This window comes from Amphiura filiformis, chromosome 19 (assembly GCF_039555335.1).
Source record: "Amphiura filiformis chromosome 19, Afil_fr2py, whole genome shotgun sequence".
Lineage (NCBI taxonomy): Eukaryota > Metazoa > Echinodermata > Ophiuroidea > Amphilepidida > Amphiuridae > Amphiura > Amphiura filiformis.
In genome coordinates, this window is record NC_092646.1 from 50,615,232 (window position 1) to 50,631,039 (window position 15,808).

Here is a 15,808-nt window from a genome sequence, read left to right on the forward strand (position 1 = left end):
GTTTGCCGATTGGGTTATGAATTTCCCGCCATATAAAAAGATTTTCAACCTGTTCAATTGGCTAATGGAACTACGTGACTGTTGATTATTATGACTTATGACCATAAACATTATAGGCCTACATGTACCCACCAGATTTGGAGCTATACTGCAAGCACAAAATATACAATAGTTACAATAGAACCAGACAACGTGCGGCGGCCACTGAGGCATCAATAGTCTCATGCCACATTTCATGCCAAAGAAGCCGCATCGCGTACTCGCGTGCATTGAGTGGATTTATATCACCGCTGTCCATCAACCGCTAAAGGCCAGTAGTTGATTGACAGCCAATTCATCCCGGGCTTATTTAGGAATGATGTTCGGACGAATCAGATGACGTAATATATGAAGTTGTGGTAAGATCACATCATGCAGTTATTGTTAACTACATGTATGCACACAACACAGGGGCACTCACAATATGCAATTGAACCCTACTGGTAGCGCTGTATCGTAGCTATTGGGGATGAACTAGTTAGTATCATATATCAAAAAGTATAAAAGCTATGATTTTAGTACTTTCTCTCTGTTTCAATTACTTATTCTTTTCCAAATATCTGAATCTTCAACCCGGTACAAGCTTTAATAACGGGGAACATTCATTTTTATTAAAAAGAAATCCTATCATCTATCCAAACTCGCCGTGTTATTCCAATGCACATTTTACTTCACCGGGCAGCCATTTTTTGATCGTATTTTGAAGATTAGCGTCATAAAACCGTCATAGGTACACATTTAGTACTTTCTGTCAATCAATTATGGCTTATTCTCTACATGTCAATCTTTAAATAATTGGCATAGTCCTTATAATAACGGTACTCCACCTTGATGAGTAAATGACAGCAAACAGCTGCAAACCAGTGAAAAATATCCCAAAACTCGGTCAGTGGGGCTGCGTTCGTACATGTCAATAGATTCATTATCGATTGGATTACTCGTCCGTAGCGGACAATTCGGTCGCTCATTGGATCAATATTATCAGGTGGTAATAAATTTGCATTGGACAATAGATTACTATAATAATGGTTTAGTACTGCATATATCGGTTTAATCTTCAATAAGCTGGAAAGGTCACGGTGAATTCACCTTGGACGTAAGTGCACTATGAGATGGTTTGTTTAGTGTCGAAGGAGCACAAAACGTCTGGGACCGAGGCTACTAAGTAAATACAGCCAAATTAAAAAGTCTCCACTAGTTCCAACCCCATTTAATCAGAGTCTGATAAGTTTATGGCAAGGTTTATATCGTCGGGTGCATCACATACTGGTCTATCTTGAATTTTTGACTTTTCTAAGAAAATTGGTATATAGTTCTAAATTCAGCAGTTTTTAGCCAATAGTGCATAGAGTTTGATGTAAATTGCTGTATGCATAGCACATTCTAACTGAATAAAGGCGAGAGAAGCAAGAGGGAAAATTGCATTTCACTTACAGATTTTGGTAATTTTTAAAGTCACTTGCCGACTGACACTACTTGAAAGGTCCATCCGCCAGGAGAATAGCTTTTTTGTTTGTTTTAGGGACCGTTCAATATTTATGCCAGGAGGCGAGACTTTTGACATCAAAAAATCATCAAAATATGTTTGCTTTCTCCTATCGCGTCCGCGTGCAAACTTTTTGGATTCCCCATGTTGCTATGGTTGCTTGGTAACTCAATATCTGGGAAGAAATGTAGCCGTGAATGGCTTTGGTGAAAAAGCAACTCCGTGTATTCCTTCAAAGCTTACACGTGGCACATCGTCTGGTTTGACAAGTGTAAATCGGTGTAGGAGATGGGTGAAGAAGAGAAACAGCTCCATTTTGGCAAAATTCTCCGCTGGACATATGCGACGACCTGGTAAAAGAATCGACAAAACACAATACACACATCCATTAAACATGGCCTGTTGATGATAAAAAACTATCGTACAACAAGGTGTCATTTTCACCCTTTTTGTGAAGAAGAACAACTTTGCTTTCAGTCCAGCTAGAGGGCGGTATAACATTGGCAGAAATCTTGTTGAAAAGAGTCGCCATAAAGTGATGAGTGCACAAAAGCTTTTTTAACAAACCATAGGTGATACTGTCGGGGCCGGCAGCCGAGTTAACCCAGCAAACACAAAACGTTTTCGACATCATTCGCAAAAGGTTATAAAAGGTTGTCAAAAAACGTTTACATGTCGGGTTATATAAAGGGTACATTTGTAAAGAAGGCTGACACGGGTACATCTTCTGATGATTGGACATCAGTTGTAAGCCTGTGAACAAACAAAAACAAAATCTTTCGGATTATATTGCGTCGTCTTTAAGTCTTCAAGTTACTTCCAAATACTTGTATTTGTAAATTATATTCGACAATACCAGAGAATAAGAGAAGAGGATCCTGGACTTACTATACCGCTAATTCTGTTGACAATACTTTTTACTTACCAATTCCAAAAGGAATAACCTCCTTTCTTTCAACATACTCTCCATTTTCATCAATGAATCTTTCAGGTTTGAACTGGTCTGGTTCTGGAAACGGAATTTGATCTCTCATCGCGGCGTAAAAGTTCGAAATAATTGTTGCACCTTTTGGAATACGGTACCCAGAGAGCGATGCCTCCTTATTGGCAGCACGGAAATCACTGAGTGGTGTCATTGTTACAATGCGTTGAACCTCCAAAAGAACAGCCCTGGTGTATGGTAGGTCGTTTTGATCGGAAAGCAGCGGAAGCCGATTTTGGCCAACAACTGAATCGATTTCTTCTTGAATCTTCTGCTGGATATCTGGATGTGCCATCATGTATAAGCAACACCATTCTAAGGTAGTAGATACCGTATTAGCTCCTGCAAAAAACACGAGATACAATACACCTTTCATATTGTATTCGTGCAGGTACGAGTAGGGGTCATCTGGTGTTGACTTTTCATCCATTTCCTTTAAACATAAATCAATGAAATCAACTGGGTTTTCGGCATCGAAGTGTTCGCGGTGCTCATCAGTAAGGTTGTCAATAAAGGCCATTATATCTTTATGAAGCTTTAACATTTCCTTGCTGTCTTTGCCTGGAAAATGGTACGGAATCAAGAGAGACCAAAATCCAGATCCCATAAATACTTTAATTCTTTCATTAAGATCGATTAGATGACGAAATTTATCATCACCGTACTCATGACGCTTCCCAAACAAGATCTTAAACAGAACGTTGGCGGCTGTGTTTGTAATACAATTATGTGGATTATACGGTTTTCCCTCTTGGGCGTTTAACTCATCAATCATAGCCTTAGATTCTTCCACAATATCGGCTTCAAAGCTACGTTTCCCGATTCCCAAATCTCGTAAAGCGGTGAGAAGAAATTTCCTTAGTTCAGCGTTGTGCTTGTAAGAATGCCCTGTTAAAACGTCAAAAAACAAAACAAAACATTTGATAGTTATTCTCGACAGTTCGACTGACTAAAATGCGGCCACCATTTGGGTGAAATTTTGCATGATATTTTAATTATAAATACACCAAATCTAATCTAGAAAATACCTGACGAAATTTGTTACAATTTAAGCCAGAGACGACCAAAAAAAAAAAAAAAAAAAAAAAACCGAAAAAGACCTTGATGGTGTTTATATCTTGTAATCTTGGTGTTTGACATTCAAAATAAAAACACCTACACATTAGGAAATTATCCTAGCAACCGGCAGGCTGGACAAGTAAAATATTTGAGAAATGACTATCTCAAAGTATCAAGAGCTATCTTAAGAATCACTGAACGAATACCAGGTTTGTTTGTGCTCATATTGATACAATTTTCATGCCGAATCAAAATATGGTCATGAAAATTTACAATTCTGAAATTTTTGAATAAAAAAAAGAAGAAAAAAAAGGAAGAAACTTGTCGTCTGCAGTCGACACCCGAGTGGAGAGTGTTGAGATTTAAAATAAGACCTTAGAGATATCATGACATAATAGATAGATGATAGAGGAGGGCAGTTTAAAAACAATTTACATTGCTCTCGCACGCATTTTTAAAACAAATTCCCATTTTTTAAGCTTAAGCTTATTTGATGCAGGATGATCTCCTGATCATTTTGACATCTTTTTTTTTCTTTCTTTTGAAATCGGCCAAAAATGAGAAGGTGCCGGCCAAAAAACCTATTCTGACAGGGGGTCTGAGGGGGTCTGAAAGTTGTAATTTACAACAAAAATGTATACTATGCTTTATTCTATTGATATTGGTGTTGTTTTATATGTTATTGGTACCAAAGAATCCATTTTTGAAAGTCGCATAAGATTCAGGGCATCCGTATTCTTGAAAACTACCGTCTTATGTCAAAATTAGGGTATGAGGGCGCTTTGCTCTTAGCATGCGAAACGCTCTTTCAACTGTAAAATGTTAGTGTCGTGACTTTGAAGATAATCATAAGTGGCACCTGATCAAGAAATTTGAACTTTTTACATAATCCGGTTTGACTTTAACACTCATTTGAACATTTCATGGAACGCTGTCATTGAAATGTACAGGGGTCAATGCACTTTCATACCGTGTACATTTCAATGGAGGGCTTCATAAAATTACAAAAAACGGTGCCACGGCCAAAGGAAAAAAAGGTAACGCCCAAATTTCTTGTGAAGGTTCCACCTATGATTGTCTTGACAACCTATGTGAACAAAATGTCCAATTGGAAGAGCGAATTCGAATTTAATGCAAAGCGCCCTCATACCCTAATTTTGACATAAAATGGCCGTTTCCAAGAACATGGATGCTCCAAATCTTAAACAATTTTAAATATTGATTCTTTGGCACCAAAACATATAAAACAACACCAATATCAATAGAATAAGGCATAGAATAATATTTTTGATGAAAAATGGCAATTATCAGACCCCCCCCCCTGAAATGTCTATTTTAAAAACCTATTTTTTTGAAAATCCGCCCCAGTCAAAAAAGGACCAAAGTTTTAAATAAAGGGAAGGCCAGCCTCAATGCAGAAGAGGTCTTGTAAATAGTTTGGGTCACCGTGAAAGGCATTTTTTAGGATCACGCTTACATCCATGTTACATGACAGTTCACCAAACCATCAATGGTGAGAACATGCACAAAAAAAAAAAAAAAACATTAACTCCTATAACTCCTGTCAACTCTTTAATTCATTACTCCAAATTGTTCTGTATTTTTGTCTTTACTGCTTTTTACCCATGCTTATTATTAAAATCAAGAAATACACTGCAGTTGTTAGTTAATTCGCTATGTTAACTCAACTTACATGCAAATTTATTTTAAAATAATTTTATATTATTTCGCAATGTATAGTTTACTATTAAGTAGATAGTGGCAAGCACATGATAAAGGACTGATCATTCACTACAATCTTCACTTTTAAACTGTATTTTTTTAATATGTTGATTGTTAGTCCGAAACTCCTGCAAAGCTATGGACATGGCATCTAACCTACTCCATTCTGTAATAGTCTGCATTGTGTGTTTTCTCAGTCTTCAATCATTTTGTTGAATGTAATTTTATGAATCAAATAAAAAAGATACAAATTGGCCTCACTTTAGTTATGTGTCATTTTACAGTATTTATAATTTATAAAGTAAGACAATGATTTATTTATTTTCTATAAGTGCATGTCAAAATATGGGATATATTGTTTAATATTATAGCTAGCCCCTAAAAACTTTATTTTCAATCGGATTTTTCCCCATTGAAAAGACAAAACTGATGTTAAAGATAGCAATAATATCATCAATAACATTTTGAGTCAATTTTATCCATAAAACAATACAGGATAGGATAGATAATTACTTTGACTTCAATGTGGTCCATATAATGAAGATTTTGATTCTACAACATTATTAGATCTGTTATCAACATATCAATTATGCACTCACAGGCAACCAAACATCATGCTATGCTCAGTAGTCCACTGATATGACCTCGTGATCATTCCCCGCTTTGACCATGTCATTTTTTTGATATGCTGATTGCTGAACAAGTTTATGTTTATATGTGTAGGCCTAACCTATGATAACTTTTTAAGTCATAATTAATTCAAACATAACTTTGGCAATACTCAATCGTTTTCGTTCGTTGAAACGGCAAAACATACTTTCTTTTCCTTGCAAATCGAATTAGCAGACATCAAAAACATTTCCACCACGAGAAGTAAAAACAATAATTCATACCAATAGAAGAAGGCTATAATCTTAGCTAATCTTTAGTGTACACAAACCCCATCTCAGAATTAGGTACCAGCCCTATGGGCTGGCGAAAAGGTCCACTTTTTCAAAATCAGCCCCCACCCCAATAAATCCTGGTTACGGGCCTGGGCATGGCTGGTTGAGCAGTGGTGCTGAATTCCCGGCTGTAAATACCAGGCTGTATAAATAATGACTACCGACTCATTTTTTGTCATTTGTGGTTTATCTATTTTGACGTCATCCCCGTTGCTCAGAGCCCAGGGCTTAGGTCAAGACCAGCGTGAACTCTCCCACATACCCTTGGTTGCTGCTGAATGATTTGATGATGGAACTTGCCATATAGGAAACTAAATAGTGTCATAGAATATGTAAACTTAACTGTCCCTTGCCAAATCATTTGGAAGAATGAGTGCCATGTAGATATGGACTTTAAAGAGCTTTAAAGACCCGGTGATCACAGCGCAAGTGTAAAAAATGCTTATAAACTATTTAAAGGTGAAGGATAGGTCACTCAAATTGGCAATTGGTATTTTTAAAATTACCAATTTGGCAAAAAACAAAGAAAACAACGGTATTGACAAAGTTGAAGCCCCATTCAAATACATGTAGCTAATTTATATACTGAGAGTATAAATTACATGTAAATGTCTATTTAAGTTTAAGTTTCTAGGGTCTAGCTGCGACATCAAATAGCATGCGTAGCGAGTCGAGCCGCGACATCAAGTAGCGAGCGAAGTGAACAACGATTACTGTTTTCAAGAGTGTGTGGTTCCCAGGAGTGTATCTCCCTATGGGTAATATAGGTACATAGTCTGAAGCACAGACTGCACTGCATCGCTACATGCCAATTTAAGTGAGATCATATTTTAACATATTAACATTCTGATTCGGAACTTGAAAGGTCTATTATGATAATATTATAATAGGTCTTTATTTTTAAAACTTTTTTTTAAAACTTTTATTTTTAAAAGTTTTTTCACCAACAAAACACTCCCCTAGACACTTTACTGTATAAAATGGCTTTGACAAATGTCCTTTTCTCAGCTCTACTGGTTGCTTCACAATTCTACATTTCCTTAAGAGACTGAGATGTAGGTACATGTAGTTATAAAATATGAGAAAAAGTAGGCCTCTTATAAAATCAAGATTAACATTTTGAGATGCATTCTGGCAAGGCCCGGGGGAGGCACTCCCTATCTGAAATGGCAGGGATGTGCCTCGGCCATGTTAAAAGTAGGGGGCATTCAGGTCAAATGTACAATTACAAAAATATGGGGTCCTTCAGTACACAACCTGAATAAAAATTGGTATGAAACTTGAAAAAAGGATGGTCAATGGGGTATAACAAAAAGTAAAATGGGAGTCATTGAGTACAGGATTGCCAAAAGAGTATCATTAAGTACACATAAATAAGTGCCAAACTGCGTAAAAACTACTTGGCCACCTTGGAAATGTGAAACATCTCATTATTTCTGGAGGAGAACACAAATACCACCTAAATTTGGGAATTAAAAGGGGGGTCATTGGGTATAGCAGGAAATAGAACAAGGGGGTCATTGAGTACATGAATTTTTTTAAAGGGGTCATTGGGTAATAGGTAGGACCATAACACAAAAAAGGGGGTCAATGGGTACAAGCCGGTTTGAAAAAGGGGGTCTATCCCGAGGCACATGATGCATATCTGTCATGGAAGTGCCCCCGGGGCCATAGGATTATGTTAATCATATTGACCAATTTAGTACTCTGCAAAGCCTCATAATTATTTTCAAGTGATTCAAATAACCCATTTCCAATCTGATAGTCCATGTCTATTAATTAATTATCAATGAATTTGCCCTTATTTATATGATATGAGAATAAAATTATTTTCAGAATTTATATACAGGTACATTTCTTCAATTTTAAAAACTGAAGAAGGCCATTGCTGTCATTTTAGCAGGACTTGTGCTGTCTAATATAATTCTCTATTTAGGAATGGTATGGACTCTGAAGGGCCATGTAAAATCTTGGAAACTTGGGAACTAATTTTCTGTGTGGCACTCTTGACATTGTGTTAGAAATTGTTTAAGCTCTAGCATCAAGCAGTGTCGGGACATGCAACTGCTATCTACTGAAGATAGCGACATTCACACAGAATTAATAAATTTTGATTGGTGTTTCTGCTTGTGTACACATGCACAGTAATTTTCTTCACTTGTTGTGGGTGTACTTTTGTATTGTTTACCTGACACTGCTGTGGGCACTGGCTGTAAATCAATATTTTGTTATGTGCGAGTTTGTTGCGTATTTGTGATGTTATTAATGTTAAAAATATTGTCAGATTTTTTGCATCAGGCCCCCCTACAAGTGTTTGTGAACGGTCCCTTAATTTGTCATTAATTAAAAGATTACAACATGCTTATCTATCAGGGCAAAGCTTTTAAACCCCAATACATTTGAATATTCATTGAATCACATTTGACAATTTGGGAACCAAAAACTCATACTCTGTAAGTGGAGGTCAAATTTTGAACTATCATTGCCCCGGGTATCATTCCCGGGGTATCATTGTTTAATTGAGGCTCTTGCACTATACCATTAGGATGAGGCCATTGTGGTCCATCATCGTAAAAACTTATGGTGCTAAATATTGCGTTGGTCCTATATGGACTAGTGGGGTTAGCAGGCATGCAGTGGGGTCAAGAGATCATCTATCACATTAGTGTCAGTAACATGGTTACCCAACCGTTTAATGTCAGTAAACAGGTTTACCCAACCTTTTGCTAACGGTTGCAATAACGTTTGCAAGCAAGGTCAAGGAACTGTTTCAGCCTTGCCAATAACCAGTGCCTCCATATTTATAACCCTAAGGGATTTGCAAGTTTAACTTGCTGTAATTCTTTTCAATAGTGACACACAGACAGAAATTATTTGAAACGTCTTCTAGCAAACTTTTCTAACTTTTACAAAAATGTTTTGTGTTTGTCGGTATAAAGTTAAAATTATTGGTTGTACATTAATTGAAATGTATGCATTTGGGTGTGAACCAAATTAAATCAGAAGAATATTTTTGTACAATAACTGCAATTACATTCTACACTTTCAAGTGTCTTAATAGCAACATAGCAACACTGCCATGACTGCAGAGTTGTATTTCTCCAAATACTACAATTCAAATAATAAGCTAAATTGCCTAATACATTTGTGCATACTGATGAATTTGTATTTCTGCATTCCCCAAAAGGTCAACAGGAAATCTCAAAAGAGGTCACCAGGTATATCGTCACCAAAAAAAGTTATCCGCTAGGTCCCCGAAAAGTTATCCGCTAGTTCCCCAAAAAAGTCACCCGCTAGTTTCCCAAAACAGTCATCGGGTAGTCATCCGGTGCCTATTACCTGAAAGGTATCCACTATGGTTTCCCAAACATTTACCGCTACCTATCTAATTTGCATCTGAAATTTGCTGGTGTCTACCCGGTGACTATCGGGAAGTTATCCGAAAAGGTCTGATTTTTTGCTATGGGCTTGACTCGGTGTTTGCGTGGGACTAAAGCGGTGCGGGCTGCGGTGCGGGACTGCGGAGTGAGGTCCGGTTCCTAAAATCAATTTCTCATCTGATATAACCCCATATGCGCAAAGTGAGTAATAATTTGACAGACCGTTGTAAGAGCGAAATTCAACTTCATTATAACCAAATTGTGGCAAACTATAGTAGATAAACAACGCTCACAAACTGAACTATACGATCCACAACAAGTTTTTTGAAATAAATGGAGAAATGCATTCTATCACAATGGTTAATTATGTAAAAAGGTTTCAAGTTCAAGGTACCTGAGGCCACAACAAAAGGATGAAATTTTACAGATAGATTTGAAAATTCAAAATTCTTTTGGAATAATGAATTAAAATAGAAGTAAAGCAAAACAAAACAAAGGGCATTTTATTGACACAAAATCATCTCTCTTTATAACGAAATGGTGGCTTTGAAAAGAGCCGTTTGGTTTTTGTAGAGCTAGTTCTTCCAACTCCTTCCTCTGCCTCTACCTCGCCTAGCGTTCCAGCCCTCACCATTATGAGCTGGAAACTGGTTCTGGTATCCCCTAGATTTGAAAATGTTTCGCCAATCAAACAATTTTTAGGCGTGATAATTATTCGTATCCACAGAATTGTTGGGAACCGTGTATAATTACCACGCATGTATTAAAATAGTTGAAATTAGGCCCGTAACCAGGATTTATTGGGGGGGGGGCTGATTTTGAAAAAGTGGACTTTTTTCCCAAATGTATACCTTTTTTGATAAAAAGGCATAACACCCCCAATTATTTTTCGCTCACTACGCTCGTAAATGAGACTTTTTGGCCGTCCGCCCCAGCCCCCTGGTTCGCCTAATCTATGTTGAAACATAGGCCTGTGTTTTTGAAGGCCTATGTGGTTGAAATGGCACACCCAGATGAGATCTGCAATGAGATGTCGGATCACGTGATAAATATTTACGAGGTGTAAAAGTAACACAATTTATGCACTTACAGTAACTACCGAAGATTTCGGCTTCTAAGGCATTGTTGTATCCCTTGTTGCTCAGCGCAGGGTCATTAAAGCCTTGTTGCATAATAGAGAAATCGTTGATAATTACAACAACTAGTCCGAATAAATCAAAGCTGTAAATCTTTCCATATTTGTGTCCTAGGCGTGTCACTATCATATGCAATTCTTCTCCTTTGTACAGATACCACATCAATTGTGGAAAGAACCCCACGATTGGGAAACGCCATGGTCCTGGTGGTAAATTGCGTGGTCTTTGCATCCACCACGCAACCATAAGAAACACCAACACAAGCAATACAATTGACTTAACGTCGAACCAATCAATTAAGCCACTAAGTGCCATTTTAAACACTTAATTTTGACCAAAATCCTGACCAAGTCAATGTGCTTGACCAGTTCGGCGCTACTTATACAATGTTATACAATGACCAAAATGCCTATAGGGCCAACGCAGTCTGCCGCCTGGACAACCAATTCTTTAGAAATGCTTAGTCGCGCTAAAAGTCGATCGATACATGTAAAAATCAGCACAATTCAGAGATACACCTTTTTGCTATGAAATTAATTTTCTCGGTCAAATATAAAGCAATATTTTTTTTTTCTTCAGTAATGTCAGTTAAAAACTTGGTGCTTGGATATACATTTTTTTTAAATCCTGGTGTTAAAATTAAGCATCAAATTGTGTCTTTTAGTGTGATATTTTTGATTTTTATAGGCCTTGAATTCGCCTGCGAGCTTTTTACGGAATTCATGTTTTAGCGTCTCAAACTAACATAGTTTGCTAAAGAAAGATATTTCCCACCTCTGTAAAGCACATCGTGTGGGTCTATATGTTATAGTTTTGTCAGAATTTCCGTTTTTGTTTTACCCTTTTTCCATTTATGATCCGAAAATGTCAAACTAAGTAAAAGTAGGCAATGGTGAGTACTTTTATCTCGAGAGCAACCAGCATAAATAGTCGATATTTCCTTTGTTGTTATCCAGGTCAATTTTTCATTGAAAGCAAATTGCCCGACCAGCGATTAAATCCCCAATTGGGTGTTCTGGTTAAACATGATCAGTAGGAGCGCTATAGGTCTGGGAATTTCTTTGCTATATTGAAGTTCTGGCAACACTATAGCCATGCCGGTATTCCTATTAAACCCAGGGATATCGATCCACAATGCTAGTATTAGCCTTTAGATTTCACGTGTTGATTTAGAAATTTTTTCAGCCGACAGTGAAAGATGGTGAAATCAAAACGGAAATTCTGACAAAACTATGATATATAGCTCACGGTGATGTGCTTTAGAAAGTTGGGGAAAATCCTTCATTAGCGAACTATATTACTTTGAAAAGCTAAAAGGTTGATCAAGAAAAAGCTCGCGGCCCGAGCTGAAGCCTATAAAAATCGAATATCTTGCACTAAATGACTGAATTTCAGGCCTAAGTTTAACACCAGGATTTAAAAAAAATCAGTATCAAGCATTATAGTTTTTCCAGCCATTTACTGAAAAATGAAAATTATTGCTTTTCATTTGGCTGAGAAAAAAAAATTTTACACTGAAAAGGTGTAACTCAAAATTTTGCTCATTTCAACACCAATTTCGATCGTTTGTATTGCCTCATTAAATGACTGAGTGAGCCTTGCAGAACAAAAGAATCTGTTGTGCAGGTAGCTGACTGAACGCTATATACATTACAAGGCCGTAAAAGTACCTCAACCTTTGCAGTATATAACAATAAAAAAGTAAGAGGAAGGGGGCATGGTCAAGTTCAAATCATTCATTCTGACCTGGTAAAATCATTACAGCTCATTGCATTCACGGGCATAATTCCTTCGTTGCCGTGAAAACATGAGGCATCACCTTATTTATTTTCATGATGACATGTGGCCTGGGAGGCGTTTAATCTTTGTAACGACTCTTTGCAACAAAAGTACAAAGGAAACACAAAATTATGTATAAGGGGTGGTGCAATAATTTATGTGTGAGTGTGGGGGGATTTTGGCAGGTCGAAAGAGGGTGGAGGCATATTGCAACATTGTTGGTAGAAAACGTTAAGAAAACGTTCAAATATACAAAATATTTACCAACTTCACCTAAAATGGTTGACATTTGAGTGAGAATCATGTTAGCCTTTTCAACCGTTTTTGGTAAATATTCCTCAAAGTTGGTCGAAATTTTAAAAAGATGAGTTCCTAAAATATTTATATCTAGTTTTTGAACATTAATAATAATAATTTAAATCTTTACTGAAAAAATAGAGTAGAAAGATTAAAACATTCCACAGCTCTCATCAGGTAATTTTTTTCCAGATAATTTCAAACCAACTGGTTCCTTTACTCAGTAGGTAATGATGAGATGCTGTTGAGATCAGTGTTTCTAAAAGATCTTCTACCATAGTTGACAGTTGCTTTTACTGTTATATACTGCAGACAGTCTGTACTGGGGGGGGAGTCTCCCCTGGTTGTAGATATACGAGGATGTGCCACGGTTTTGGGGTATCTTTTCAGCGAATTTTGTATATCGATGGGTGGGTTTTTAGTGAAGACCAATGCGTCCAATTAGGCGCATTTTGACAAAAGTGCCCCTAAAATCGCCCAATTAATTCTGGTATCATTCCTGCTGTCCCAGCCCAAGTATTGTGACTATGGAAAAGGAACGCGCGCGTGGGCTTTGAGACATACTTTTTTTTTAGCCTTATAATATGTCACTGAATACAATCTTACACACCCCGAAACGAATTTGTATATATTTTTAAAATACAAACCCAGCAGACACAAAACATTTTAAATGGGTACACCTGGATTTTGATTTTGGTAAATGGTATTGGGGGGTATTTTGGTAAAAACGTTTTAATAACATTAAAAGTAGGGTTATGTAGAGGTCATGAAAAGGATTTTCTTTATGAAAACACACTTCAATACCTCTTTAAAAATGTGTCAAAATGTTATTTCAAAATATTTGATGAAAAACGTTTTGCCAACTATTTCATCAGCAGTGAAATAACATTATTTTTGTATATTTTTCAGTAAGGTTTCCACAAATGTTTTGTAATGATATGAAAACGTTTATTCCTTTTTTTATACCTTTTATCACTATGAAAGTTTGACGCTGAAAATCACACTGAAAACCATTTTCAGCGTTACTCTAGCCATTTCCAGTGTTACTCTGGGTATTTTCAGTGTGGCTATTGTCTAGGGATTATTTTTCATAACAATAGCATGGCCTGATGCATTTCAGTGTGATTATAAGACCAATTCAGTGGGATTAATGAATGGCTTCTCATTTTGAGAAGTGTTGCGGTCAATTTCAGTGTGATTATAGACATTAATCTGATAACAAAAGAACTCTTTTCAGTGCTATTTCAGTGCATTATCTATTGTATAATTTTTCAGCGTTACTCTGCAGTTTCAGTGTGATTTTCAGTGTCAATATTTACGTTCTCTGGCAACCTTTTCATAAAAGGACTAAAATATCCTTGTATTATATGGGTAACAGGGTGCACAACTTATAAGTTCCCCCTAAATACTTTTTAAAATAAATCGAAAAGTATTTGACGAAATTCACACCTGTAAAATGGTATGGGTAGCCTTATTTGTTTTACACATATTGGCCAAATTATAGCGTCACATGTCATTGCGTTTAGTCACAATCGTTCATTATGTAAATAATTAGACCATTTTGGGGTTGGGGTATGAACGTTTGGACAGTATTTATTTTGGGACATTAGAGCACATCAGACATATAGAACTGCATTCTGAATACGAAGAATGTCATTCTGATATCAAATAATTTTGATTTTTTGAAATTCGCAATTTAATGCACATTTTATGGCAATCATTAAAAATTGATATTTTTGATATTTAACAGTACTCGAAGTAAACTTTATAAATCTGATGATTTATACTTAAAGTATATGTAGGTGGGATGAAAAGCCGACGATCAATTAAAAAGTAATGTAAGGAAGTAATGTTCAATTCTAGACCTTGACAATACCAACAGCTAACACACTAAGAGCTTTGTTGCAAAACCCCTTACATCCACTTGAGCAATTTTGAGAAAACATCAAAAAATCAAAAGTAGTTGGTGGGATGCTTGGGTACTATGGGTAGGATAAACATCCCGCCAAAAACGGGTTTTGTTGAAAACCCCCTTATATCAGTGATTTTTTTGATAATTGTTTGATGTGTTGTCAAAATTGCTGATGTGGATGTGCAAAATTGAGGGCGCTATTTACAAATATCTTAAATCTAAATTAACCAAATAATATGACTTACTCCTTACAGTTCATGATAACAGTTTTTCTTAAAGGGTGACAAATTGTCACAGTAGTATAATAGTGATGCGCATATAGTGTATAATAGTTGTAGTTGTAGAAGGAGTTGTAGTTGCTGTTTCACTATCCTTCATTCCTTTCCATCCTTCCTTCCTTCCCAATCTATCCTTCTTCTTGCTACGCTTTGCTTGCTTCGCTTCTTGCTTGCTTGAAACATTCCTATACTACGGATGAACCGAACTTTACGCTGGCTAGCCGAAAGGTGAAAAGAGAAGCAGATTGAGTAAATCTTCTCCTGCCAGTACATATAGCCTCTCCTATCTCAAGACTTCTACATAATCTCCACGTCGGTCACTACCGGTAACTGGGATCTTGCGATTCCGATCCCAGGCAGATATGCAGGGGATCTCGGAGCAACAAGATGAATACCCGTAAGATGATTGGGTGTTTGGGGTTTAAGTATGGGTTCTTTATCATATGATTCGTCAATTTAAGCAACCCGCTAGATTTTAAGACGTATAAGATGCGATCTTACACGTAAAAGATATAATCTTACACGTGTAAGATGTCATCTTACACGTGCAAGGTCACACGTATAATTGTGACCTCTTTTGTTCGACAGAAAATGTTTACGGGGTGGTGAGCACGTTATTACGTAACATAATGATAAAAATTTAACCGGCGAACGGGTTTTAGCAAAATAGCTCCAGAAATAGAAGACACTGATCTACAACACTTAAAAAGCGCTTTCTTGTTGATTGTCACATATAAATTTAAAGTAGATTCAGAAACATGCTGTTTCAAATTCACTTGTGCGATTTAGTTATG

General features: G+C 36.7%; 1 protein-coding gene across 1 annotated transcript; it reads right to left on the reverse strand.

Annotated features, from left to right (window-relative positions):
* Positions 1–1,693: 1,693 nt before the first annotated feature.
* On the reverse strand, positions 1,694–11,063 carry LOC140140634 (cytochrome P450 2U1-like). The gene is made up of 3 exons (XM_072162391.1): positions 10,703–11,063; positions 2,451–3,395; positions 1,694–1,875 (listed from the first exon to the last, which is right to left on the reverse strand). Exons 1-3 carry the CDS (start codon positions 11,061–11,063, stop codon positions 1,694–1,696), a joined length of 1,488 nt encoding a protein of 495 aa, XP_072018492.1.
* Between the last annotated feature and the right edge of the window lie 4,745 nt (positions 11,064–15,808).